Source organism: Trichoderma aggressivum (genome assembly GCF_033847375.1).
Source record: "Trichoderma aggressivum f. europaeum strain CBS 100526 chromosome Unknown scaffold_006, whole genome shotgun sequence".
NCBI lineage: Eukaryota > Fungi > Ascomycota > Sordariomycetes > Hypocreales > Hypocreaceae > Trichoderma > Trichoderma aggressivum.
In genome coordinates this window covers 514164-542155 of record NW_026946372.1, presented here as the reverse complement: position 1 = coordinate 542155, position 27992 = coordinate 514164, and the positions used below count along the sequence as shown (strand labels likewise).

The 27992-nt window shown below is 51.5% G+C and overlaps 8 protein-coding genes across 8 annotated transcripts; 2 read left to right on the top strand and 6 right to left on the bottom strand.

The window, feature by feature from the left end:
* Positions 1 to 754: 754 nt before the first annotated feature.
* On the top strand, positions 755 to 3427 carry Triagg1_2421 (uncharacterized protein; the record flags this gene model as incomplete). The annotated part of the gene is made up of 1 exon (XM_062896601.1): positions 755 to 3427. One exon carries the CDS (start codon positions 755 to 757, stop codon positions 3425 to 3427), a length of 2673 nt encoding a protein of 890 aa, XP_062758633.1.
* Positions 3428 to 3943: 516 nt separating this feature from the next.
* On the bottom strand, positions 3944 to 4996 carry Triagg1_2420 (uncharacterized protein; the record flags this gene model as incomplete). Its single annotated transcript, XM_062896600.1, has 1 exon — positions 3944 to 4996. The coding sequence occupies one exon, from the start codon at positions 4994 to 4996 to the stop codon at positions 3944 to 3946; it is 1053 nt and encodes a 350-aa protein (XP_062758632.1).
* A 542-nt stretch (positions 4997 to 5538) lies between these two features.
* Positions 5539 to 11093, bottom strand: Triagg1_2419 (uncharacterized protein; the record flags this gene model as incomplete). The annotated part of the gene is made up of 4 exons (XM_062896599.1): positions 5539 to 6990; positions 7066 to 7320; positions 7381 to 10719; positions 11028 to 11093. The coding sequence occupies 4 exons, from the start codon at positions 11091 to 11093 to the stop codon at positions 5539 to 5541; spliced, it is 5112 nt and encodes a 1703-aa protein (XP_062758631.1).
* Positions 11094 to 14956: 3863 nt separating this feature from the next.
* On the top strand, positions 14957 to 16584 carry Triagg1_2418 (uncharacterized protein; the record flags this gene model as incomplete). The annotated part of the gene is made up of 4 exons (XM_062896597.1): positions 14957 to 15350; positions 15429 to 15538; positions 15610 to 15694; positions 15755 to 16584. The coding sequence occupies 4 exons, from the start codon at positions 14957 to 14959 to the stop codon at positions 16582 to 16584; spliced, it is 1419 nt and encodes a 472-aa protein (XP_062758630.1).
* A 382-nt stretch (positions 16585 to 16966) lies between these two features.
* On the bottom strand, positions 16967 to 18175 carry Triagg1_2417 (uncharacterized protein; the record flags this gene model as incomplete). The annotated part of the gene is made up of 1 exon (XM_062896596.1): positions 16967 to 18175. The coding sequence occupies one exon, from the start codon at positions 18173 to 18175 to the stop codon at positions 16967 to 16969; it is 1209 nt and encodes a 402-aa protein (XP_062758629.1).
* Positions 18176 to 19121: 946 nt separating this feature from the next.
* Triagg1_2416 (uncharacterized protein) lies at positions 19122 to 20838 on the bottom strand (the record flags this gene model as incomplete). Its single annotated transcript, XM_062896595.1, has 3 exons — positions 19122 to 20278; positions 20337 to 20702; positions 20769 to 20838. 3 exons carry the CDS (start codon positions 20836 to 20838, stop codon positions 19122 to 19124), a joined length of 1593 nt encoding a protein of 530 aa, XP_062758628.1.
* A 3431-nt stretch (positions 20839 to 24269) lies between these two features.
* On the bottom strand, positions 24270 to 24960 carry Triagg1_2415 (uncharacterized protein; the record flags this gene model as incomplete). The annotated part of the gene is made up of 2 exons (XM_062896594.1): positions 24270 to 24800; positions 24922 to 24960. 2 exons carry the CDS (start codon positions 24958 to 24960, stop codon positions 24270 to 24272), a joined length of 570 nt encoding a protein of 189 aa, XP_062758627.1.
* Positions 24961 to 25822: 862 nt separating this feature from the next.
* On the bottom strand, positions 25823 to 27781 carry Triagg1_2414 (uncharacterized protein; the record flags this gene model as incomplete). The annotated part of the gene is made up of 4 exons (XM_062896593.1): positions 25823 to 25938; positions 26004 to 27367; positions 27440 to 27513; positions 27593 to 27781. 4 exons carry the CDS (start codon positions 27779 to 27781, stop codon positions 25823 to 25825), a joined length of 1743 nt encoding a protein of 580 aa, XP_062758626.1.
* Positions 27782 to 27992: the final 211 nt, after the last annotated feature.

The window sequence follows — 27992 nt, the reverse complement described above, 5'->3', positions numbered from 1 at the left end:
ACAGCAGTTACGTGGACGTGCCGTAACGGGTCAACTTGCAGCGGGCTGTGTTGTGTGGCCACTGGTAACTTGAGGCATGGATGTTAGCAGCTTAGCATTGCCTTGGGGCACAGTACTAACTGCCTCTAGGTACCTATGCCTACCTACCTACCTATATCATGAGGTACTGGAACCTGTAGCTCTTTTGACTTGTCATCGACACCCTTCGTCATCTGGCCTTATTTTTCCATCTCTTCTTTTTTCGCACCTCAAATTCTTCATCCTTCCTGTAGCTATAGCTTATTGACGTCCAACCTGCGCAGCTCAATCATCGACTTGTTTGGCATCAATCGCCTCGTCGTCTTCGTCAGCAGCTGCTGTTTCGGAGCTCTCCCCCTCTCTCTGTCTGTCTTCTCCCCAAATATACATGTAAGCAAGCTTAGCTTTCTGATCTGAGCTTTGAGGGAGCTTCTCCCTTGCATTGTGGGGGGTTCATCGGCTCATCAGCAGTTTGCACATCCCAGATTGTTCATCATTCGTCAATCTGGAGTAGCTCTCCAATCTCCATCTCTTCTTCATGTAAGTTCTGCGCTTTCATGTCAACTCGATGCGACAAGCTACACCTCGCCCCATTGGATTTACCCGTGGCTTGCAAACCGTTGGATTGTATAGCCTAGACACTTCCTACTTGAACCCTACAACCAAGACTTCCTCCTTACAGCGTTTGCTATTCGCTCTGTTGGGCGATTGATTGCTAAGAGTACAACGCAGAGAAATGGACAGCTATGTCAACGAGCCGTGGCCATCCAGTACTCAAAGGACTTCCAACATTGTTGTACCTCTAGTGCAGAATCAAGCCAGTGGCGGCGCCTCAGAAGCCCCCGTCGTGGTCCCTAGGAACGCTCTTGACCCCGTGTCCGATCAAGGATCGAGTAACGAAGACTACAGCCTTCTCGCCCTCCTCAACCGAGTAGCCAAGAACCCCCAAGACGATACGTCAAGTTCGCTAAAGGGCGAGTACGACAAATTCGAGTCTCATCAACTTTCCCAGTGGGCCAAGGTTATGCAAGGCCTCATGGCCGAGGACTCTATCCCGTCATCTCGCTTTGTCGAGGTCTGCAGGCTGCGATCCATCGAACAAGAGCTCAGAGAGGGGGACACGCTGGTTTTCATCGACTTCCCCGATGTTTCGCGACGCCAATGGAGACGAACAGACTGTTACGGCATGCCGTACTCATCGAAACAATTCCGCGTACACTCGAAAAAGCTGCTCGCAACAGGCTCCGCCAAGTTCGCCGACATGTTAAGCCCGACTTACCAGTTTCGTATTCAAAGACGGAAGAAGCTGGCCAAGAACCTCCCTGAAGGCATCAAGTACGTGCTCGACTTGACGCCACCGTCTGAGGGCGATGAACTCGTCTTCCAGATGACTCAGCTGTCTCTCACTCCCGGAATCATCAAGTGGTGGGCTTCCAACGCCCTTCACAAAGTGTCCAACTGGCTGGTATCTGGACACGACGACGTCTGCGCATGTGGTCAGTCGCCCATTCCCGGCTGGGGGCTCCCCAGAGAAGAGGTAAAAGAGCAGAGACTCAGTGAGAATTCCAATGGAGAGCCAGAGTCAGATAACAACAACAACAATAATAATAATAAAGCAGATGGCATTGATGCCATTAATGGACCGAAACTCGTCCCGCCCTCGCCGCAAAACTTGCTTGACAAGAAGCTTCACGGAATCGATCAACCGTATGAGACGCCAGAGTACCGCAACATTCCCGATTATTGTCCCACACGCCACTGCAATAGCATCATCCGCCTCCTGCTGATGATTGAGGGACGCGATGTTATGCTCGACTCGGCAAACCGGGTCTGGACTCTTGTCGCCCTGGCAAAGATATTCGACTGCACGTCCGTCATTAGAGACCAAGTGACCCAGTGGCTCATGTATGACGACAATACCAAGTTCATCGAAGTCCTCCCGGAAGAAGCACTGCAAATTGCCTTCGCCCTAGAGCTTACGCAAGTCGCGCAATGTGCTTTTCGGATACTCGTCAACGAGCTGGCCCTCAAGGACGCAAACACCGACTCGAAGCGGGATTTGAGTCGCGTTACTATTTTCGGAAGAAGGCTGGGCAATTTAGATGACGAGCTGCAAAACATAGTTCAGCACGCTGCCCGGGCCCTTGTTGAAAGGGTGTCGTTGATCCCTGACGCGTTCCAGAGTGAACAAAGCCTCGACTGCTGGATGGTGGATGAATGGGTCAAGCTTCGGAAAATGGAAGGCATACTCACCCAGCATCCCTCTGCATCTGGCAAGCTGGCCTTGGATGCCCTGCGCGACTTGATGAAGACAATCCAGATGACCGTCTCACGCGCCTTTGACAGGCCTATATTGGTCAACACCGAGAATGCACGGCAGGCACTTATTTCCATGGACGAGGACCGGGCTACCTATGTGTTGCCCAACGACTTTCAGCTGCTCGAGGACATTTTACCAAGTTTCAATCGCACCCAGAAGCTCCTGTGTCCGTTTATTTACCAGCAGATAGGCGATATGTGGGATACCAACTACAGTGAATCCAAATGGAAGACTCTAGTATACTCAATGTCGTCCAAACGGATGGTCCGGGCACAGGCTCATGTGCAGCAGATGGTCGACACAGCCCCAGAACTGGCAACCTTGGCCCCCTTTGAGATGTTCATGAATCAGGAGAATGGTGTTGAAGGAGGGACTCTCGGCGTGAAGGATCCGCTCATTGATCTAAACATTCTCAACCGGCAGATTCATGATGCCGTCTTGCCGTTCAGCACTTCATGGGTACGGTTTGACATTGAGCCGGCGCTGAATCTGACCCGTCACATGCTTCTCACGCTCGATATCAACGAGCTCAAGTTTCTTCCCCTCTGGGCTGGAGGCTGCAACGACGGCACCGGCGGCGTGTTTGAGAAAGAGCTTCCTCCCGCTCAATGGGGTCCGAACGGGCCTGGGCCAGCCTATCACACTGGAAGCACGATTCCCTCCACCTCTAGCGTCTCGGGCTCGTTTGTCGACGACTTCTCTACGATGAAGGTTAGGGGCAGCACCGTAGTTGGATCGCTGGATGCTCAGGACAGCATATCGACCGTGTACGCCCGCGACCACGTCATTGCCGACAGTGTCTCCGTTGCGTCTGAATCCTTTGACATGGACGGGGCCGAATATTACCAGGAGGCGAGGTTCGTGATCCCGGCAGAGCATCAGGACACTGGTCGGGCAGTAGACATGATGGTCGAATCTCTGCACTCGGATGCAGACACGGCGTCTGTCATGACGGATAGAGTGGGCAGTAACCACGATAGTGGCGACGACGATGTTATGAACATTGATGATCCGGTGGCTAATGTGATTGCCCAGAGCGATGAGAGCGATAGCGATGCGAGCACATTAGAGGCGTGGGATGAAATATGATGACTCTGGATATTAAAATTTTGGGTTTGGTCTTTTTGGGGGATAATATCTTGGGAATTGCGGTTTTTTGATATCGATGTCTCTTTTTTTTTTTTTTTTTTGGAGAGAGAGTTACAGAATGATTGGATGAATATTTGCGAAATGATGAGGATATGAAGATGGATAGATTGACAGCACTAACTCACACGATGAGATTTTCTACATTTTAGCAATGCAGACATTGATGCAACCCGAATAGGTTTTTTTAATAGAATTTTTTTAAACCTTGATCTAGTTGTTCATTCTATAATGTCGAGTATTAAGTCGTCTATTTTTTTTTTATTATATTCCATAAGTAATCGCCAACCCGCTTCGCCTGTCCAATATCTTCATGTTCTCCAACGCAACACAAAAAAAAAAAAAAAAGGGTAAATGCAAATTCCTTTTAGACAAGACAGAAAAAAGTGAGATGACCAAAACCACGCCCAACGTATGAAAATCATCATGCCCATTTTCAACATTTCTTTTCCTCCTCGTTTAACCCATGTTGAGCGTATTCCCCGACCCCTTCCTATTATCGTCCGTGAAATCGTCCCACTGCCTCGCCTTGTACGTCGCTCGATCGACAGCCTCCATATCGTCCTCGTCGACCTCCTGCTTTGGAGGCTCCGTGCCGCCCTCGAGGATGCCGCCCCGGCGCCGCTCCTCCTCGAGGTATTCGTCGATCGACATGGTGGGCAGGTTGTGTCCCGGCCGGAAGACGCCGCGGGCGAGATCGGCGCGAGAGCCCACGAGCGTAAACGGCTGGAGAGGCTTTCCCTTTGTAGAGAGCAAGGGTCCGCCGGCGCCGGCGCGGAGCTGGCCGAGAGGCTGGTCGAGCCGGAAGGACGTGTCTGTGGGATCGTCGGAGGAGGCCTTCGGGGCGGCAGTCGGCGAGGGCGCGGATCGAAGCAGCGGCACCTCGCGGTTGAGCGAGTCGAGCGCCTGGAAGGCGTTGTGGATTGAGAACCGGATGCTGGCGACGTGCACCTCGCGCACGAGCTCCTCATCACCGTGATCAAGATACCGCGGGTTGCGCTTCAGCATCTGCAGCTTCTCCCGCAACGCCTTTTCCGCCTTGAAGTTTGCAATCTTGGCCTCCCTCTTCGCCGCCATGTCCCCCGCCACCGCCGCAAACGCCTCCTCATCATCACGATACCGCTCCAACATCTTGCCATACGGCCCCGTCACCAATCCATACCCATCCACCGCGTTCAAAAACCTCTCATACGAAGCCCTCGCCCTCTCCAGAACCTCCAGCCTCTCCTTCGGCGCCAAATGCGGCGTCCGCTGCACAAGCTCAGCAAAGTAAAAGTCCACGAGCAAGTACGGCAACGACGACGTCGCAACGTCTTCCAAGCCCTCGTTGGCCGAGAAGAGCGACAGCGCCGAGATCTGCTCGAGGGCCTGTGTGTACAGCTTCAGCGCGGCTGCGAGATCTTCTGCGTATTTGGGAGACGTTGCGCTGGGAGCTTCGTTGACTTCTTGACGCTTGTCTTCGGCGGCCTCGAAGACGGCGCGGAGGGATTGCGGCTCGTCGGACGAAGCCATGGCTGGATGAAGTTTGGGTGGGAGTCGAAAGACTGGAGTCGTACAGCGGAGAGGTCGGATTACTTTGTTCTGTATTGTCTTTGCTTTGGTGGTCGTTGAAGGTTGTGAAGCTATGCTTTGTGCTGTGAGGTTCGGTTTGTAATATGGCAATGGTGTGAGCTTGGGAAAATAGCTGGGGTGGAGGGGCAAATAATCCAGCCCCTCCAACAAAGGATATCGATAACGGCGTACTCCAAGGCGTTCACATACAAACAACTAGACTCAATGAGACCACACATTTATATCAAGGTACTTCAACATATAATAAAGATCAACAATATTTTACATTCCTCAGAATAAGCAAATTAAAAAGAAGCTATGCTGTAATAAAGAAAAAAGGAAAACCCTGCGAAATACTAGATAGACCTGTCATTTACCATGTTCAGCCAAGGGCCAACCCTGTCTATCACAAACATTCATGTCAAAATAAACCTATGCACCGATGAATCCAGCCTCTGAAAGCAAACCATGAGCTCTCAACATATGCCTCTATTGCATCCTGTTCAATCATCGTCATCATCAACCACAAACGGGTCGTCGCTCTCCTCTTCTTCTTCTTCTCCTTCTTCTTCTTCATCCTCTTCTTCGTCGAGCACCATGGATGAGTCGTCGTCAATGACAACCTTTCGGTTCGCAGCCGCAGCCCGTCCAGGTCTCGATCGGGCCGCCGGCCTTGGAGCAATCGACTCATCCAACTCATCGTCTTCGGCGTCGGAATCGCCTTCCAATGCCTTCTTCTTCGCCGCATATCTCCTAGCAGCTGGCGACAGAGTCGAAGCTGTCACCGCAGCCTTGAGGGCCACCTTGGGCTTGCTTGTTGGTTTGCCTTCCACCTTGCTCGTTGATGCAATCGGCCTGCCACGTTTCTTGGCTGCAGTTAGGCTTGATGATGCTGCAGCCTTACCCTTTGAAGAAACTCCCAAGTCATCGTCATCTCCCGACGCTTCGGCATCATTGTTAGCCGGTTTGAAGGGCGACGGCTTGGCTAACATCTCATAGTTGGTCTCATCAGGGCTGTCAAAATCAAATGCTTTGGCTGATTTGACTCTTGGCTTTGAGATGGTTCCAGCGCTAGTGTTGCCATGGCTGGAGTCGGGTCGGCCCATGGTGTGCAGGCTGAGTCGCGCGCTGGCTTCTCCAGAAGGCTTGTCTTCAATGCCCTTGACCAGCGCACCAACGTCACCAAGCATCTGATCGTCGTCGTCTTCACTGTCTGAGTCGGCGTCGAACAAGGTTCTGGCTTTGGAGGCAGCTGCTCGCTTGTTGCGGACAGGCACCACCTCAGGCTCTTCCGATTGCGATACCGAGACGGATCGCGACTCAGAAGTCTTGGAGGGAGGTGCTCGCTTGTTGCGAACGGGGACGACCTCTGGTTCCTCCGATAGAGAGATGGATCGCGACTCAGAGGCCTTGGTGACTTTAGGTGCAGCTTTAGGCGCAGCTTTAGGCGCAGCTTTGGGGGCAGATTTGGGAGCAGCCGCTTTGGGGGCAGCTGCCGGTTTGCTCCGGCTGAGAGCGGCGAAATCATCGTCAGAAAAGTTGTCAGACAATTCGACAACCTCCGGCTCCGACTCCTTCTTGACTTTGGGTTTGGCGCTAAACATGTCGGCAAACCTCTGCGCCGTCTTGGTCTCCGTCTTCGCAGCGGGCGCCGCCTTCTTTCGACCCTTCTTTTCTGGCTCATAATCATCGTCCGCCCCCTTAGCCTTCTTGCCGCGACCACCTCCTCCAGCTCCTATCTTTTTGGATACTCGGCGGCCCATGCGACGAATGTTGGTCTGAATTTCTGCGCTGAGGGCAAGGGACTTCTCCCACTCAGCCTCGAAGGCGACAAGATCCTCACACCACAGATCTTTGTCGCTCTTGGCCTCCAGCTCGTCGTACTCGGCCTTCTTTCTCCGAATAGCATCCTTCAACTTCTCAAGACGTTCTGCGGTCAATGCCCAAATTGGCATCTAGGAGGAAAGTTGTGTTAGATGTTATACGGCATAATGGCAGCTGTTTGCATGGTTGAAAGGGGAGAAACTTACAGAGAGAAGGTAGTCATAGTCACGGGCGCTCTCTTCACCCTCTTCGTCCTCTTCCTCTTCCTCCTCTGGAGTCTTCTTTGTTTGGCTATTCTTGATTGGGGGGAATGCCTCATATTTGCGATCTCGAAGCTCCTTGACAAGCACATCCTTCCTCTTCTTACCAACGATCAAATCACCGTCAATAATCTCCTGGATGAAACGCGCCTGGTTCTTCAACTTCCGGTAGTCGGCATCGTAGACACTGAGCCAGTGATTCTAGAGCAACATAATCAGTGAATGCAAACACAGGGATATGACAAGTAACTCTTCACATACCTTTCGCTTCAGATACATCTCCAGTCGATAAACATAGTATTCCTCCAGAATATCCTCCACCTTCTCATACTTGCGAATCCGGCCATTGGTGTCGAACGCAACCAGGTTCGATGTCGCCACTTGCTTAGTGAGCTTGAACCGCTCCAGCAAACCTTCTTCAAGGACCTTGGCCATGTGCTTCTCATCCACTTGAATCTCAAAGTGGACAGTCTTGTGGTCGTTGAATTCTTTGTAGTCCTTGATCCAAGTGGGGCCATCCACGCCGCTGATAATCTTTTCCAGACGGGCCTTGAAGTCATCAGTCCATACGCGGATGGGAAGCTCAGTGATGACCACCTCGTTCGCGTTCTGCTCGTTCTGGTAGGCAATGCCGTTGAACTTGTAACGATCAGGGCCAGCAGCCTCTGGTGTACCCTTCCAGCCCCGGAACCAGGGAGTCATGGTCTCAAATGGCTTCTCTTCTTCATCACCTTCCTCGAAACGGCCCATTCGTCGCCTCAAATTCTTCACAACCTCCAGCGGGTGGTAGTTGGGGATGGAGGTGCTCCAACCTGTGCCAATACCATCGGCACCATTGATGAGCACCATTGGCAGGACAGGAGCATAAATCTCCGGCTCAATCTGCTTGCCATCCTCAAACTGGTGGCTCAGGTTTGGATCATCGAGGGAGGAGAAAATTGAGCGGGCAAACGGAGACAAGCGGGTGAAGGTATAACGAGGGCTGGCAGCATCAGAGCCACCGGCAAGTCGAGAACCAAAGTTACCGCTGGGCTCCAAAACATTGATGTTATTGGATCCCACAAAATCCTGGGCCAGTCCAATGATGGTCTGCTGCAGAGAGGCTTCACCGTGGTGGTAGGCAGTCAGTCCAGAGACATAACCAGCCAGCTCCACAACCTTTTCGTCCTTGACCACGTTTCGCTTGAAACATGCGTAGAGCACCTTTCGCTGACCGGGCTTCAATCCATCAATCATTGACGGAATGGATCTTATGTTATCCGCCATGCTGAACAAAATGAGCTCCTTGTTCACAAAGTCGCCATAGCTGATAGTCTTGGAAGAGTGATCCAAGTAGGTGCCGGGAATAAAGTTGCCCAGCCACTCCTTTCTCGCGTCGGCCTTCTTCTTGGAGAAGGCCAGGTCGAACATGTCCGCCTCCTCCGGCTTCATGACGTCAAATTCTTTCAAGTGCTCGTCGAGGTTGGTGAAGTATACCTGGGCATCTTCGTTGCTGCTACTGCCCAGACCCTTCAAGTACTTGTAATGCCATCTAGTGATTTCGCTGCCACGTTCTTCCTTCCATTCCTCGTATTGGGGTTGTGTGAAGAAGGACTTGAGTCTCTGCGGCTTCTTGGGGTTGGGACCCTGCCAGACTTTGACAATGGGTGTGATGAATTCTCGGAAGAAATCGGGAATCTGGAGCAGTGAGGGGAACTGCACTTGAAGAAAGTTGATGAGAAGACCCTTGATGTGACTACCGTCGTGATCCTGATCGGCCATGATCATCAGGTGACCGTAGCGAAGGCTTTTTGTGTCCGTGTACACCTGCTTGTGCTTGAGACCCAGGAACTGCTTGATGTTCTGAATCTCCTGGTTTTTGGTGATTTGGTCGATGGAGGCGTCTCGTACGTTGAGAAGTTTACCACGAAGCGGGAACACACCGATACGGTCGGGGTCCAAGATGGCTCGCCCAGAAACGGCCAGACCTTTGGCGGAGTCACCTTCGGTCAAGATGAGCGTGCATTCATGACCACGTCTGGTACCTGCCAAGTTAGCCTCGACAAGCTTAGCATTGCTCACTCGCGAGCGCTTGTTGCCATCGCTCTTGGCCATCATCTTGTCCGCTTTTCGTTCGGCAAAGTCCATAATGTTTTTGATTGCGTCAGATTTGGCCACCTTCTTCAGGAAATCTTCTCCCAGGGCACACTTGCTGCCGAACTGGCTAGCTTTGGTTGTCATCTGCTCTTTGGTCTGCGACGTAAACGCAGGGTTATCGACCAAGCAGTTGACAAAAATGAAGATGTGGTTTCGGAGATGTGCCTGCTTCAGACCGTGGCCTTTCCTCAGCTTCGTCACCGCCTTGAGGAGATATGCTGTAATCTGGTCAGCGATATAGTTAACATGAGTACCTCCCGACGTCGTTGCGATCGAGTTCACAAATGACACTTGCTGGAAAGTGCCATCTGATACAGTGAATCCGACTTCCCATCGGGGATGGCCCTTGTCCTTGTCGATTTCGACAGTACAAGTTGGGCTGCCGCCCTCCTCCATGCTCCTCTCGCCTGCAATAGACTTTGCATAGAGATCGCAGTATGCCTTGAAGTCCTTGATCTTGATAAGTTCGCCGTTAAGTTGAACCTTGACACCTCTCATTGTGCCAGCCATGTCGTAAACTCTGCGGAAGAGCAGGGCCTCGAGATCGTCTGTGATGCCTTCTTCCATTCCAAATCGAGCGTAGTCCGGCTTGAAGGTGACTCGGACGAAATCTGATGTCTTGTTGGAAGTAATTTTGGCCTTGTGCATAGTCTGCATGTTGTTGGTCCATAGCTGTTTGTAACGTTTTCCGTTTTCGCTGTCCTGGCACTCCAGGGTGAATTCTGTGCTGAACACGTTACACAGCTTCGCACCATAACCGTTACGACCACCCACGGTTTTCTTCTCGTTATCATCAAAGTTGGAGCCAGCCAACAAGTGACCAAAGATGAGCTCAGGAATGTAAACTTTTTCCTTCTCGTGCATGACAATGGGGATTCCCTTGCCGTTGTTCTCAACACTAATCTCGCCAGTAGCGCGATCAATGTTGACCTTCATCATGCTCATGGAGCCGTCACGCTGCTTGTTGTCGGCAGCATTGACGAGAATTTCGTCAAAGATCTTGTAGAAACCAGGGACATATGTAATGTTGCGATACTCCATCTGCTTCGACTCTTTGTTGTAGACCCAGATCTGTTGGTCTGTCTTTTCCACGGAGCCGATATACGTATCGGGACGTTTGATGATGTGTTCGAGTTGTGTCAGCTTCTGGTACGTTTCCGTTGCTGTCTTCTTCTTGGTGCCAGCCTTGGACTCCTCCTTGGGATCGTCGTCGATGATCATGCTGTCATTTTCCAGCTCCGCTAGAGGCTTGCTGCCCGACTTCTTAGGTGGAGCCGCCGTCTTCTGCTTCTTAGCGATTGGCGGAGTGTTGGAGAAGCCAGATGAGGCACTCGGGTCCTCGTCGTCTTCGTCGCTTTCCATGATGGGGCGCTTCTTCGGCGCCGGTTTTGATTTTAACGTTGTTTGCACCATCTTTTTGGCAGCTGGCTTCGCGACAGCTGGTTTCGCAGCAGCCTTGGCCTTCTACAGTAGAGACGTTAGCCACTGTGGGATAAACACACTAGGTTGAGCAGACGTAGATGTGGGGTGAGAGTGCTGTTCGTAGAGTTGGTGTGTTGAATCGTGGGTGGAGGGGATGGAGAATGAGTTGAGCGGGCGCAGTCGAGATGCGAAAGAGGAGACGAGAGTGAATCGATGCTGAAGCCACACGTGCCAAAGTGAATGGGAAATGCAAAGTCACATCACATAACATGACAGCAGAGCGGCGCATCGAATCGCACCCCAGTGCAGCATCGATATAGGAGCTTTGAAAGGGACCCAGAGTAACTTACGGGCTTTGGGACATATCCCTCGGAATCATCTTCGATGTTGAAGACGGAGTCATCGTCGGAATCCATGGTCTCGGTATCTCTCAGCGGAGAGCTGACGGGAAATCGTACAGTCGTAGATGATCTTGGGCGCACAAACAGGGTACTCGATAAAGTCGTCGACAAGGATGATGCAGGGCTTGAGACACGCGGCTGTGACAAAGGAGAGTTGAGCCAAGCGGCTGGAACGGCTCGTGAGCAGTGTCGCAAAGGAGAGAAAAAGGGAGCGGCCGTGACTCGAATCGAATTAGAAAAGGGCCCAAGTCACATGGAAAGGCCAGAGTAAAGAGCGATGCTGGTAAAGGCGGTGATAATTTTTTGTTGTTGAGCCCCGCGTAAACAAATAATCGATCCTTTGATTGACGCGACCTGGCTTATCGCTTTGTCGCAGAGTGCCGCATCGGGACTAGCGCTGATCGAGTAGTGGAGCGCGTTTTTTCTGCCTGAGGCATAAGTGAGATGGCCGACCTATCAAGGTACTCGGCTTTGAGCCTTGAGTGAGATGCGGCAGAGGTACCACTTGGCGGTCCAAAAGCTAGCCGGTACCTGGTCCGTAACCAAACAAAGTACTAACCCTCTTCATGCTGCTATGGAAAGAACATCAATCTTGCCTGGCCTCACAACTCACCATTGCACTTAATCTTTACATCGAGTTTTGCTGCTCTTCCTCTAATGATTAAGCATCACATCGTCATTGAGGGGTCTATCAAGAATAACAAAGATTGTCTTCCAACATTTTGTTGGTCTTTTGTTGAACACATCTATTAACGCTCTTTTAGTCTGTGCAACACTCAACCTTCCCAAATATCGGCCGCAAACAGGACGTGCGTGTTTGTTGGAATTCAACTCGACACAACAGCCCAAAATCCAATTGACAAAGAGACCAAAAGCATCACATCATGATCTCACACATACCAGGGTTGGTTTTTACGCACATTGGTGATGATGTTTTGCAGGCTTCTGTGCTATGGGTCGTTGGATCCCTCCTACCCTGGAAATATTGTTGACCGGTTCAGCAAACATGAAAGCCTGCCCTTGGGTGACAGTGCTACTGTGGAACGAATCACGACAGCAATTATCCTCCCCTGCCGGTTGGATGAAATTGAATCAATGGAGACCAAGTTCTGTCATGGTCAGCGCTTAAAGATAGTCTATTTGCATGGCCTTTGCTGGACTGGTGGCCCTTAATTTCCGGGAAAAGCCTTTCGATGGAGTCGCTTCCCGACCAGCTTCTTCGCCTCATCAAACGAGTGCCAATTAGCCAGAAGTTGTGAATGAAATTTGCCTTTCGAATATTGCATCTGTTCTAACATCTGGAAGGTGGAGCTGAGACCTTGTGGTCTTGGTAAAGAGGCGGTTCCATGCAGACCACGGGGCGTTTACATCGAGGTATGCAAACATCCGTTACAGCTTCAGTTTCTGTGCAGAGAAAATGGCGTAATACCTGTAGGTTCCTTCGACATCCCGTGTACGACTTGGATACTGTGCCATCATATGAAACCTCCCTGCCAGAGTCTCTGCTGTGTATGTAGATGGACCTTTGTACAACAGCAGTTATATTTCTCTGCGTGTATGAACGTTCGATTGGCATTCCATGGCTGATATTTTCTTAGCATCCTCCTGCTCTCAAACGGTCAAGCGGCTATTAAAGAGATGAATCTTCGGACACGCTCGTCCGTTTGCCACAACGCCCTTGCCTGCCTTGAAATTGGTCATTAGCCTTTGCCGAGGCATGGCACTCCCGCCAGGCTTCCGTCTTCCACGTTCCATTTCGTGATGAGATGGAGACAAATAACTAGTGCGAGGAAATGATGGTTGCATGCCGAGCTATCGGGCCGGGACAATCTGCCTGCTAATTCATGATAACAGGCGTTGACAGGTGCAATTGGTATTCCATCAAGCTTGACTCGAGCTCATTGAGCACACTACTCCCGATTCAGAATCGTCTTGGAGAGCTGCATGAGTCCTCTGATGCATCTGCTCGATGCCGAGAATTTGTACAACAAGAATTACCTGCGCCATAGTGATCTGATGAGAGCCGCGCCTGACAGAGGAAAGCTCAGCAGTGTTGGATAACAGATATTACGTTGTATTTTCAACAGCAATTCTCGTTGCCGACACATAATTGACTCGACAGTATGACTCAATGAACCGGCTTCTTTCTCAACCACTCCTTTGCTCAGGCTCTTTGCTACCGAGAGGGATTCACGAGGTGATTAAACTTGTGCATCATCGGAGAATTTCCCCGAATCTGTACGCACATACTTCTCTACGTTGCCTCCAAGTTGGAACGAGTTGATATATTGAATGGAAACCACGATTCATTTGCTTATTTTGACTTTAATTGATTGCTGATTCCAATAGCAATAGGGTTGGCCGTGGCTATCGGTACGTTGAGCTGTGGGCTTCTTCATCCTACACGTCCGTCTTATAGATCTGGTCAAGTTCGCTCACAATGGCAACTATGACGATCTCATTGCAGATAAAGCTTGCCGATGCAAGGAATAAGGTTACAGATAAGATTTTCTTGCGCAAAGAGCATATCCGTCAAGGCAGACATCAAACCATATGATGCCGCGTCCTCAACACGTGGCCAGTTCGAAGGTATCCTGTCATACTGGGCAAGATGTCAACGGATAGCTGGAACACAGGCCAGCCTCTGACTCTCTCCCGTGCTTCGTAAAGGGCGCAATGGACTGGGGGATAGCTGACTGGTGATGCCGCCGATGCAGCTACCCGTACCGATAGCCGCCTCTCTCAACGGATAAAATATGACATTCAAACAGGTGACTCTCCTGGTATGCGTGCGGCAGCCGGTATTTGCGTTCGTCGAACCCATTTGCTCTTCTAAGCGATTTACCGGAATGCCTCATCTAGAGTAACCCAGTCTTCCACTCAATAATACGGTTGTCTGCAGTGGTAGCGGTGACCTTGACCTGGGATGGCAGACTAGCATGCCCTCGAGCAGGTGTCTGAACAGGATGATGTCCAAGTGTTACCGCTGGCTGAGATTGGATCACAGAAATGCCGATTTTTCTTGCGCTTTTGTAGCGTAGCCGGGAACGCTGTAGCGCATCCCTTCTTATTTGCGGTTGGCGGTATGGATCTGGAACCGGTACAATCTGTGCTGGAACTCAGATGGCTCTCTTGAACCTTCAAATACACGGCTTTTAGATGGTCCTCATCAGCAGCAACAGGATGCAGCTCGTTCGCTGCTTACCAAACTCATCGATAACTAATCTCTAGCAATTGAATCGAATCGAATTGATCGAACCTGGCTACAGTAAATATGTACCCCGAAAACCACGTTTTACAATCTGCGGCGAGATAATTCTGGAATCTCATCTCCTGACCCGCCAACTTGCACCGGGATCCCGGGGTCGACTGCGGAGTGCTTCGGACGCTCTGGCCGCAGTGGAGATTTGCAAACGCAGGAATAAAGAGGCTTATACGTGCTGAAGGCCAGAATCCGAGCGCCAGAATCTGGAGAAGCTTGGGACGCAAACTTCATCTAAGAAGCACCTGATCGGGGGCCGCACCGCTGACTGTTTAACGTCTAGATCCCCGCAGCTCCTCTGTGCCCCGGATTTGTGGCCCGCTGTTGACGGACAAGCAAGCCCATATCCCTTTATTGGACAGAATCTACGTCAAAGGTGACTGCCCTCTCATTGTTGTTTGCCAAGCCAGGGAGCCTGAGGTGCTGGGAGTCTCCCATGCTGTCTTTGACTGCTCTTATTGCTATCGATGATCATTTGAAGCTATATTAAAACCATACACTACATCTTCTGCCCCATTTCCAAGAATACAGTCATCATTTGCTCGACATTATTGCATACGCTTAGGCTCCTGAACTGCTTGGCTGCGCTGGCCCTGCATCCAAGCCATATCCAAGAATGCCTACAAACGCTGGGCACAAGATGCTACCTCTGCATTCTATTCTGAATCCTGCTTTGTCCGGGCCCTCCGGGCCTATTTTCCGACAGTCTGACCCGGTTATGGCAATACCATCGATACCATTGCCGTCGGGAGCATCACGAACGACGACGGATGGACCAATGCCTACCCAGAAGGCGAAACCACAGGGAAGCGCTGACAATATGCCCAAGCCGAAGCTGCATGGCCCAGTCAATTTCGCCCCTTTTGAGGATGTCGACCAAGCATCGTATCGAGAGGTTCAAAGGTTTCAAGTCAGTCCGTTTGGACAAATACGACAGAGTTGCGACCATATCCCTTACAGTAGCTCAAAGAAGGACTTTTTCGGAAAGACGGGAAGAGAGAGCATCGAAGGTAAGGGTCTTTTTTTTTGAGGGAGAAGGAGAGATTGCTTTCTTGCTTGAAAAAGGGGCTAACGAGACTTGATTGTAGTTTTCAAGTATGAGTTTTGTTATAACGAGGCCATCTATACCGTCATGTGGGACTATAATGTTGGTCTTGTTCGCATGACTCCATTCTTCAAGTGTTTGGGTTATGCAAAGGTAGGGCGTTGCGTTTCCTCCCCCCTTTCCATCTAAGCTACTCAATTAGATGCTTTACTGATGATGCATAGACCAAACCATCCCAGATGCTGGATAGAAATCCGGGATTAAGAGAAATATCGCCCAGCATTACTGGAGGCGCCGTGTCGGCTCAAGGTATGCCTAAAAAGGAATCCAGTATCAATATGAAACGCTCATGCTTTGTTTACTCTTTAGGATATTGGATGCCATACTCTTGTGCAAGAGCTGTATGTGCGACGTTTTGCACGAGAATCGCGGGTGCATTGATACCGCTCTTTGGCCCGTCGTTTCCCTCTCAGTGCACTCCTTCCGACTCTCCTTATTACAACGAGATGGTGATTAGTCGGCGAATTATCATGGAGGCCACTGAAGACGTCGCAAGATTTCGCTATGGACAGGAACAAGGAAATCGAATTGCAAAGGCTGTTGGTGGAATACGTGGCCCTCTGGTGCTTGGAGACTATCCCCTACGAGGCAAACGGGAAAGCCAGCCAACGCCCTCCTTCAGACTACCGTCGCGCCCTCAACCGCCGCGTTCTCAGCGTTTGATCACCTCGATTCCCGAGACTACCTTTGGTCACCATCCTATGGCAATTTCGGCTCCGAGTACGGCATGCGAAGCCCGCGAAGCCAACCTCTTTTCTCGAATGAACATGAACATGACTGGTAGATCTGTTCTCGATCCTAAGCTTTTCCAGCCACCGAGCTCTTTGTTCGATGTGTCCCCACGAACCGAGACGAGCGAATCTGAGAAGAAGCATATTGAGAAATGGAGACCGAAGCGGCGTAGACGAGCTCATAACGAGGATGGAACAGGGTCTTCGCATGCTCCACTTGTGGAAGCGTACGAGAAGAGACGACCACAGGTTGAACTGGAGCAATTCAGAGCAGCCGCAGCACTGCTGAGCTTGCATAGAGAGCCCCGATATGCAGAACATTCCTCTACGATAGCGGTGGAAACATCGGACGACGACTTTCCGGAACGGCGTCACCAGAAGAAGCGACCAAAGGCACATTCCTTTTAACAACTGGATAATGTTGGTTGGATTACCCAAAAAGGGGGGGAACATGATGTTGTTGTGATTGGGGACACTTATCCACGTGTTACTCGTTTCAAGATACCCGCAGGACCGGCGCTTGCAATCAGATTGTTTTTGGGTCATCTTTTTTTGGAGAGGTGTTGTTGATTTTCGCCTTTTTGTATGTTGTATTTCAAGTTTTCGTCAAGATTGACAAGATGTAGTAGTATCGATGTAGGTTTCGTTTCTCTTCTTTTAAGTCTTGAATTCACATTTCCCACATATGATGTTCTATTTGCCCTCTCTTCCTTGATATCTTTTTCACAGAGCACTTTTAAACGCCATCTCTAAACCAATTTTTTTTCATTTAAATCGCCATACTATCGCATCATCTGTGCTCTCCTCTCTCTGCTGCCCTCTTCTCTTTAAACTCCTTGACCCATCCCTCCGCCTTTGAAGTCGGCAGTACGAAAATCCTCACCACCTCATCTACAACCTCGACTTTGCCTCCACTCAGCACCTTCAAAAGGGGGACCTTCTTGCCCATCTTGATCAATCCGCCTTCTTTCGTCTCGATGTAGCACGTCACCCCCGCAAGAGTATACTGTGCTTCTTTGTCCCACGGCAAGGGGAATATGTAACCTAGGTGATCCTCCAGGGAATGCGTCTCGTGAAAGGCCTTGATGAAATCAGATTCCAAGTGCAGCGGATACAGCAACACCGTGGGGAACGCCAGCTCAGACGAAGGATCGTCTTCGTCCGGTGTCAGTCTCACTTTTGCGTCCTCCATCTCCGGCGGCTGCTCCGTCGTCCGCATCTTAATCCCTCTCGCAGCAATGGCCGTCTTGAGGAGCAGTGCTCGACGCTGCTTCTTCGCTTCTCGTTTCGCCGCCTTTCGTTTCAGCTCGTCCAGCGTCGTGGCACGCTTGATGATGCCATCTGCAACGCTCCGCAGCGCCTTATTCTCCGGCTCAATCGCCAGCCCCCTCGCGCAAACATCATCAGCCTCCTCGATGCGATCCACCGCCAGCAGCGCCTTTCCGCTCCGATAGTACGCCTTGACGTTGCGCGGGTTGAGCCGCAGCGCCGCCGCGCAGTCGGTCCAGCAGCTGCGGTAGTTTTGCATCTCCAGGTGGCACGCCGCGCGGTTGACGTACATGGCCTCGAGCATCTCCTTCTGCTGCCGGATCTCGTCCTCGGAGTCGGGCTCCCCGGTCTCGGGATGCTTTGTGACTTCACCATGGGCCCTCTTGCGCTCCTCGACAAAGAGCACGGCGATGCCTTTGCCGTAGAACTCGCTGGCGTCCTTGTAGCCCTTGACCTTGAAGCACTCGTTGCCGCGCTCCTTGAAGTCCGCCGCGTTCTCCAGCGCCGTGCCCTCGTACGCCAGGGCCTGCAGCGCGGCGATGTCGTCGTTCTCCTCCATCTCCGTCATGAACAGCGGCGACTTGTTCAGGTCTGCGAGCACCTCTTCGGCCGTCCTGTTGCGGTTCAAGGCCAGCTGAGGCGGAAGCGCAGGTCCCGTTCCATCAGCGGGCATTTGGTCGGCGAGGCTCATGGCCTGCTCGATCTGGTCCGCGAGCTGGTCGATGCTCATCGTTGAAACGGGCACAGTATTTTATTTTATTTTATTTGGATGAGGATATGCGATGAAGGGGATTGTATGAGAATGTATCTCCCCCTTCGTTTTGTGTTGTTCAAGGTGCACGCAAGAATGTTGGGTTTTAATGAAGATGAGGGTGGCGCATTGGGCTTGAAATTTTGATGAGTGACAAAATTTTGTGTGACATCTTGGAGCCTTGAGTTAGTAGCTCAGCTCAGAATTTGCACTTGCCAACAGGATCAGCGATTTTTCAGTGACGACATAAAATTCTAGAAGAATCACCGTTTTTAATTGATATTTGATGCCGAAATCCTATGTATTATCTATTTGTGCTTTTATTGTTTTTCCTTGTCTTTTTTGACGTTTTCTATACTCCGGTCGACCAGCGTCAAGTTTCTACTAGTACCTATAGGCAGCAATCAGTCACCTCACCACCCCAAAGAGGGAGAAAAATGAACAAGGTAGATATCTGTAAAAGCATCATCATTACTATCCTTTCTAGTCTCTAATGCTATCTAGTCCCCTTCATTCTTTGGGGACAAGAGAGAGAATAAAAAAAAAAAGTACCCAGATAAATACACATTTTCCCAAGCCCCAAAACGCCGACAAATGCGCAATCCATACCATACACCAAAGCAATTTACATGCGCCTTTCGGATATCATTTGTATGTACTCTTCCACCGCATCGCAACCGAGTTCTTTACCCACCAATCTGAACATGAACTATTGGGTACATATCCATTCTGAACCTCGTCTGCGGAAAGTGAACGCCAGTTGACTCGTGCGTAAACCTGTTCATCATGATTAACTTATTCACCACTGCAACTTGCAGATGGTATCTTTTCAAAATGTGACGGCTCCTACTAGGAGGATGCCGTTCATCATTTCTCTCATTTTCAATTCTCTTCTTTTAAAAAATCATTTTATGATTGCTTTTTCTCACTCCACATCCTCAACTGAAACTTCAGTGGGAGTGACGTTGTGGTTTTGTTCCTCAGTGTCTTCTTTAGATCGTTGACAACTACGATCTCGGGGAACGGAGAAGCACTGAACAGCACCGAAAATGGCAACCAGGGAGCTGCAATACCATGGCAAGGCGGTGCAGTCTACCTGGCTACCCAGTGTGTAGAGATAGCCTGCGACTGGTGGCGCAACCATGCGGCAGGCAGCGCCAGCGCTGGCGGCCAAGCCGTTGACTTTGCCCAGGGCACTCGCAGAAGGGGTGGCTCCTTTGATCAGGATAAGGAGAAGGGGATAAAGGGTGATGGAAAGTATGTTGCGTACAGCAAGGCACGCGTAGATGGAGGGGTAAAGAAGGGACTCGGGGACGAAAAGTAGAAGGGGGACAATAGCGTAAATGATGGGGTGTAAGACTGTGACAATGAGGAAAAGTCGGTATACACCAAACTTCTCGGCTGCCAGGGGGAAGATGACGGCTTGGACAAACAGAGCTATAGCTCCGTTGATAGCCATGATCATCCCCACATCTCGAAGGGAAAGGCCCAAGCCTCCGGGAGAATAGAAGGGTGAAAGGGCACCAAACTTGGAGAAGGTATTTACCGAAACTCGCTCGTCTTCAAAGAAGATTGGCATGAGGTGGTCGTAGGTCATTGAGTGGTAGGTGAAGATGCACAAAGAGACAATGAAGCCGACGATGCGCTTGTTCCAAATGGTCGTGGGCATCTTCTTTTCCATAGCCATGTCGTTCGAGTTGTTCTCTGGACACTCCCCGCTGCTGCTGCCGCCTCGAATGGTTCCGTAGGTCTCGGCACGCAAATCGACTGCCGGTCGCTTTATGGCGTCTGAAGTCTCCAACAGCGGAGTCTCTTCTGAGACGTAGGTGTCTGCTGGAAGGAGGATTCGAGGCTGCATGTCTGGGTGGGTTTCTTCCAGAAGAAAAAAGCCCATGATGATGCTCAAAAACAGGAGAGCAGCGCAAAGCAGATTGGGTAGCAGATAGGGGTATCGCTCGAATAGAGAACCCTTGGGGAAAGCATTGGGCCAGGACTCGTAAGGGTCGGCAAAGGTTCCGCCAATGCAAGGGCCAATGATGGTTCCAATGCTCCACACGAAGGGCATGACGGAGAAGGCGCGCGCTGGGAATGTGTGTTAGCCATCTTGTATCATCACATACTGCAAGGGGGAATAGCTTACGTTCATGCTCGGGTTTCGTGACGAGCTCACCGACCATGGTTTGAATGACGCCAATGTTGCCGTTGAGGAGGCCCCCTATCGCGCGTCCAACCAACGCGATCCAGATGTTGGAGGCGAATCCTACCATGATCATGCTGAGCATGGTCCCCACACAGCCGAGCATCAGGACTGGTTTGCGGCCGATACGGTCAGATAAACCGCCCCAATACATGCCCATGAGGGCTTCGGCGAGGGAGAAGGAGGAGATGAGGACACCCGAGTAGAAGGATGCATCTTGTTCGTTTCCGATCTTGAATCTCTTGACTAGAGCCCAGGCATAGGGGAAGATGGAAGTGAGAGCGATTGGTTCGGCAAGGCGAACAATGGCTGAGAGGGAGAGTTAGTTTCGGTTACGAAGCGCATCGCTGGTTCTTTCGTTGAAGCAAAACTTACCGAGGAGAAAGAGTTGAAGGGTCGGGAAGTCGTCCGGGTTGCGAAGACGTGCCTGCTTTGTTAGGGTCATGTCTTCTCTGCTTGGTGTGAGCTTACGACAACAGACACAAGCACAGGCGTGAAGAGTGCGCGTGTTGGTGTGCGTATCTCTAGAGAGGTTGACAAGTCTCTAAAGAAGGGGTTTTGAGAGTCGAGAGTCGAGAGTTGAAGTCGGAGCTGAGAGCGAAGAGTAAAAAGTTGAATGCTGTGTGGGCGAACACGATCAAAGGTAGGATCTGCTGTGTTTGCTGCGCTGAACGGATGTTTGTTGCCAAGTCCTGCACACAAGGCAGCAAGAACAAAGCAACGATCGCAAACAAGATGAACAAAGAACTGAACCGATGCGATGCAAAAAGATGTGAAGAGCAGAATCGACAGAAACTGGGCGGAAGTGGTGGGAGCAGGCCTATTTCTACCGGCGTCTATCAAGGTGGGAAGCGATACAGTAAGACACAGTGCCTGAGCAAGATATTCGGTGGAGCTCTGAAAGCATCGATAAGAAACATGCATCTAAGACATGTAGGGTCTTGTGGCTGCATGTGGCATGTGGAGGCCCTAGCGCAGTCTGCAGCAGTATGCAGAAAGCGAGGTGACACGAGCCACACGCTAGCAGCTTTAGCCTCTGGCAGCAGCCGCAAGCGTCGCACCCCAGGGGGTCTCACTAGGGCGCTAAAGCAGCTGGCTTTGAATGTTGTCTTGCATTGTTTTACTCGGACATACAGCTGGGGCTGCTTTCGACGGCAATGCTGATGCTGGTTCTGATGCCAATTCCAATTCTCCCCAGTTTCACAATTGAATGCATTGTTTCCGGTCCGGATCGTCACATCTGGGGGAGGCGAAATGTGTTCATTCGCTTGCTACAACAAGCAACTCGTATCTCGTTTCCCCCGAATGGCGAATCCGTGCTGCTTGCGACGCCGACCACCACCACCGAGAAAAAAAAAAAAAAAGCCCTAACCAGCAGCGATCAGCCAGCCTAGCGAACAGTCCCAGTCTGAAATGCTACGCCGTCCAACCTTGCACCATGTGGGAGGTTTCTTTGGTCTCGTGTCGCTTGTCGGATCCAGGCATCACATGCTTTGCTATTGGCCATCGGAGGCTGGCAATTTTTTCCACCTCCGAACTAGGAGTTTGATATAGTGCATGGACCTGCGCCACTACACAGTATATGCATATATCGCGCACGAGCATGCAATTGGGCGTGGTAATTGGCCAGTCATATTTTCTCCTCGCTTCAACCAACCCCACCAAAGAGGGCAAGTTCTCGACAACTTTTGCATTTTGCGAAGAGGCTTCTCGGTGGAGCACCGACGACCCGACGCCTTTCATCGACGATCTCTCCGTTGCATCGACAGTGCTCGTATCTGCAAAATTTTACTTTGTACGGAGTGGGCGCTACTTCGTGATTCTGCCAAACCGTCACAGCCGAATCTCGCCTTTTTGCAAGGCATGCTCGATTTCTCTGTCATGACCTTTTTGGCAGAGGCGGATGACCGCATGACGGTGCAATGACGGGAATGGTGATGACCAGGTTTCATGGCATGGCATGGCGACGCGCGAATCATTCAGTGGAAGCAATTTGCTACGCTGTTATACAGTCGAGACATTGCTATCCTTCTACTCCAAGCTGAAGATTGGTGGTGGTGTTGTTGTCCTTCTTTTCCGCTTTCCACGCACTTGGCGCCAAACCGCCCACCCACCAAGTGGTTCTGCTGTTGGATGCGACCCGGTCAATTTCCCATGCGACATTAGATTGATTGACAGCCGAACCAAAGACGGGATCAGTTGCATGCTCGTACTTGCATGCAGGCAAAATCTACCAGGATATCCCCTTGCGAAGGGCCCGAGTTGTTATTACTTAATGTTACTTGGCTTGGACCACCGCGCCAGTTTTGCTCGGTCACGCTACACCCTTCTTCTCCCGCCAGCACCAATTTGATAACCTATGCACCTTCCTAGCGCTAAAGCCAGATCTGCAGCTGGTCGTCTGGTGAAGGGGCAAGATGGAAAAGCAAAAGGGAATGCTGTCGTCATCAGTCCAATGAGCTTGTCTTGAACTTTGCAGAGCATCGAACCTCATAGAAGTCACGAGAACTGAGGCGACCGCCTGCAAGAACGCGGATTCCGGCTGCAAAACTGAGAGCATCCGGATCTGCGCGGCGTGAGCCAACATATCACCCGGAGCGTCTGTTCCCCGCCATGTGCCCCTCTTCGACATCTCACGCTCTCCTCTCTCCCTTCTCCCTCCCCGCTGCTCACCTTGGCTGGAATGTGTCTCGAGTCGCAGCCGGAGCAAACAGGCGGTCTGGTTCGCTACCCCCAGTTCGTCCAATGGGTGCTCCGCGCAGTAGTATTTGGTCTAGCAGCCTCATGACCGTTTCCCGCAAGGCACCCGCCGGAAACCACCCCAGGCGGGTGTCGCGATCCAAAGCATCCACGCACAAGGTACGAGGCAAACAGGCCGTTGAAAGCCCGACCCGGGACGCCTCCTCCGCCGACGCGGATCTTGGCTTGAAAGGACACCCACCAGCTGCAGTGCCGAGACCCCGAGGGTCTTGCACCCCTCCTTGCATGACCTTGAAGCCACTGGGAATAAAAGAATCGAACAAGGGTGGAGCACGAGCCATTCTTTATGCATCTATCGAGCGAGCACTAAAGAGAGAATTGCGCTAGTTCCCGAGGACTGGACCATACTGGGTGGAGCATCTTTTCAACATCAGATGGGCCGGGGAGCGAGATAGAAGACGACGCATCTCTTACGTGTAGTCATTGGGTCAAGCGGTAGTCGAACCACCAAAGGCCAGAAGCGGCTGTGACGCGGAGCCTCTACAACTTGTGATACTCGATATACAACAGGGGGCTTCAGTCACCTTCCCGGATGACCTTTGTGTCTCTTCAACCTTCTTGATAGCGGTGTTGGCTCACCGAGTCCCTCTTCGCCGGTCTCGGGGCGCAATCAGCATCGGCTATTCCGACTGCCTTATCGGTTATGAGCCTGTTGTGTTGCATTCAACATGAATTGACTACGACGCTGAAAGAGAGGAAAAAGTTTTGCCGCAACAAGACACAACCTTTGCTTAATGACATTTTGCTTGTCCAATTATAGACAATTTACCCCCAATTCCCACCCGGAAACTGATACGAATGCATACCAATGTCCCGAGCCAATTGAGCGGAAGAAATCTAGGCATTCAACAGCCAACCACGAGGAGACGCATTTTGTTTCAACGGCATTGGACAAACATTGTCAATCGCTTCAGTCACAGGTTCCCTGGCAATGTGACGACAGCACGAGTGTTCAATAAATGATAATGACAACATGCCGCTCTTGTTCAATTGTTGTATCTCTATCGACCATGGATGCTAATGTTGCATCCAAGGTATGGTAACACATTCACCGTGTATGCACGTATACAGCGCTTCTATGCACGCACAACATCTTCCGTTCAGACATCCGGACTGTTACAGCCGCTCACTTCCCCTGGCAGAATTCCCAATGCCCATCTCCCCCAGCACGGTCTTGAACCTCTCCGCTTCCTCAATCATTTGCTCCATTGTCCGCGCATTGCGCTCCGCGTCCTCAATCCTCGGCATCTTTCCAGCCGGTCGAGGCCTCTGCTGGTCCCACAGAGCTCCTCCCACGTTGGCCTCCTCGCTGGACAGGTGCACATAGATCTCATCCATGGCCTCTCCCATGTCGCCCTTCTTACGAGGAATCACATGGACGTGCACGTGGGGAATGGTTTGTCCGGCCTCGGCGCCATCCTGCAGCGCGACGGTGAAGCTGCCCGACATGAGGTCTGAGGGATCTGGGAAGTAGAGCCGGGCGAGGAGCTTCTGGACCTGCTGGACCGTGGCGAAGAGATCTGTTGTTTCGGCGGGGGAAAGATCCAGGAGGCGCTTGTGCGGTTTGAGTGGACAGATGAGGACGTGGCCTGGGAGGAGAGGCTTGAGATTGACAAGACCGTAGGAGTGCGGCGTTGTCAGAAAGACCTAGAGCGATGCTAATCAGCGGGGTTGAAATCGCTCTGCAGGAGGGGTTTTCCTGGCGATGATGTTTTTGCGGTGATTTATGAAGAAGAAAGGGGATTGACATTGGCTTTCCCATGCATACCTGCTTTGTGACCTCAAAGGGCCCAAACTTGATAGTCATTCCGTCTGTATTAGTCGAAGTCATGACGCCCCTCACAAAGGAAGGCTTCCCGAAGCTCTTGAGACTAAACGCTCTAGTAGGACACTCTGACCAAGGCCGTGTAGCAAATCGGCTTGCTCGGAGCAATGCTAGTCTTGAAGCCAATGAGTCTGCAGTCGCGATGATTCAAACCTCGCGCATTAGCAGCTTTGAATCTGTTGTGTTGCGGGAAAATTCGAGATGCAATTTCTCTCCTTTGAACTAACCTGAATGACGAGACAGGCGTTGAAAAAATTGGCTCATGGGTGAGAGAGACTGCGGATATGTATGAGCGCCCAATTGGGTTATCCTCCCTTTTTATTCTTTTTTTTTTTTTTTGTATTTCTTTGGGTTACGGTGAGATGAGAAACGTGAGAGTGAGATGTGAGAGGTGAGATTTAAGACGCGTTGGAGCGGGGGCGGAGTTGTCACGGCCGCCCATTAAGAATGGTTGATTGGGTTGAGTGTGGAGTAAGTTTTTCAACTCAACTGTGCTGAGAATGACAGCTTCAACTAAGTTATGGAGGCAGCTAATGTCATTCACCGGGATGAGATTTGCTTGCTCCGTACAGTGTATTGGTATCTTCTAATGGTATTCTAGCATTACATTTCACATCATACAAACCCCTCCTCTAACTTGAAAAAAAAAATCAGTAACAAGTCGCTCGGTGTTTACAACATCAACAAAGAGAAATCCAGTCAACACAATGCCCAAATCTTTCTACATCCTCCTTCTTATTACACTCGCCTGCTGTCGAAAGAAATACTCGCCACCAACCGCTGCGCCGCAAACCGCTAAAGAACAGGCGCCCTCGAAAAGTGCATCGTCAAAAACGTCCACTTGTTAAAAGAAATCCGTTTCCTCGCCGGCGGAGAGGAGTTGGCCGGCACTGGTGTCGAAGCGTCCCGGGCTTCGGTCCAATGGTTCTTGGTCTTCTTCGCCGACATCTTCCCAGTGGACTATAATTGAATGTTAGCAACTGAATGAGGGAGCTGAGGACAGCGTTTATTGAGAGAAGACATACCATGAGGCTTAATGATGAAAGCACATATTAAGCCGATGCAGAAGAGCCCACCGAGGAGCACGAAAATGGCCTGCGGGAATGTGCCAACCGTCACGGCGTATAGGCCATTGAACATGAGGGGCCCGACGACTCGTGAGAGCGCCTGCATGAAACCAACAGCACCGAGGACCTGCCCGACGCGTGCCGCGGGAACATGCTTGGTGACGGCGGCCTGGACAGTAGCGCTGCCCAGGCCTCCAAGAGCGGTGACCATTCCGCTGGCGAAGAAGAGGTGCTGATCCCGGGAGAGGGTGTATCCGACACAGCCAAGCACGTCTGATAGCAGAGCAAAGCGAAGAACCCAAATGTCCAGGTTATCCGCTCCCGTGTTCGCCTCTACCGCAGGTGCCCCAGACTCGCGTCGTCGTCGAGCTGCCGGTCGGATGCGGAAGACGTAGTTGATGATGGGGAAGAGGACCATGAGCACAACAACGCGGATCATGGAGAGGAGCGAGATGAAGCGAGACGTCTCAAAGGTGCCCCATCCAAACATGTATTCGCTGTACAGCATCAGACAGTTGCCCACGGCCATCATGGATCCCATGATGATGGTGTCGGCAATGGCCAGAGCGACCAGGTTGATCCGCAGCCTTGACGAGGTTCCGGGACCGGTGGGCCACAGAATCTCAAAGGCCTCAAAGGGGTTGTGAACTCGGCGAGAAAGAAGCACGCTTTGCTCGGCCTCGGATCTCGCCAGCTTCTCGCGGGCCAGCATTTGTCTTCGCTTGGACAGCGACTCTGGCAGGATAAAGCGAACGAAGACGATGAAGAATGCGTGGCAGCCAAGAGCTACGTAGAAGATGGAGATGATGGTCCCCGTCCACTTGACAAAGTAGCCGGCCAGGAGGGGGCCTACGGCAAGGCCGGTAAAGAGACAAGCGTGGACATAGCCAATGGACACGGCTCTCCTGGACGGTGGTGTGCAGTCACTCGTGTACGACTGACTGAGAATACTGCCAGCGGTAAACGACCCCGTAATGCCATCGAAGAAAGCGCCGACGAGCATCCACCGGTAGTTGAAGACCTGCGGGTACTTTGCGCAGAGAATGGTGACAACCTCGCTGAGCAGGCCACCGCAGGACGCCAGCGCCATGAGCTTTCGTCGTCCGTAGCGATCGGAGAGCTTGCCCAGCTTGGGGGCGACGATGGCGCTCAGTCCGCCGATGATGAGGTTCAGGCCCAGCATGAAGGTGGCGACATTTCGCTGGACTTCGGGGATGTTGCATTGCGGGTTGTCGGAGCCCAAGACGATGGGCTTGTAGGTGAAATGAGGGTTGATGAGTTGCTGGTCTGCAAAGTACTGCTTGCAAACAAGATCAAGAATTCTGCAGCCACCGTCATTAGCAAGAGGTTTCACTGATTGGGTGAAAAGAAAAGTCTTGTTGGGTGCTGCTTACAGGTTGAGCTTAGGAACAATCAAGCCGCCAAAGGCGAGAGTGAAGACGGCATACGGTCCAAGAAGCCAGAACACCTGCGGCGCATTGTTAGATGCTGTATCGCCATGAAATGAAGCTGTGTCTCCCTCCGCACTCGGGACATGTGAAACATACAGACGGCCTGCGCCACCAGGGCAAATGCAGGAAATCGGCGTCGTTGTCCCAGCTGTCTTTTCTCGCTCCGAATCCCTCGGGGCCGAGCAATTGCGACGTCTCGGTGACGTCTGAGTCGCGATCGTCGTCGATTTCGCGAATGGTCGGACTCGGACTCCGGTCGTCGCTTATCCGTTTCGGACCAGCCATTTTGTGTATGCGATGCAGCTGTCACTGCGGAGGAAAAGGGTTGTCTGTGTTGATGCGACTCAAGATGATCCAGTCCGAAGGCAGAAAAACAACAAAGAACAAGATACGAGGAAACGCCAGACGCGCTCGCTCAGGTCGGGAAGACTATAGAGAAGCCTCCGGAGTTCTGGTAGCGACAAATGCCTTGACTCAGTCCCATTTCTCGCCGGGC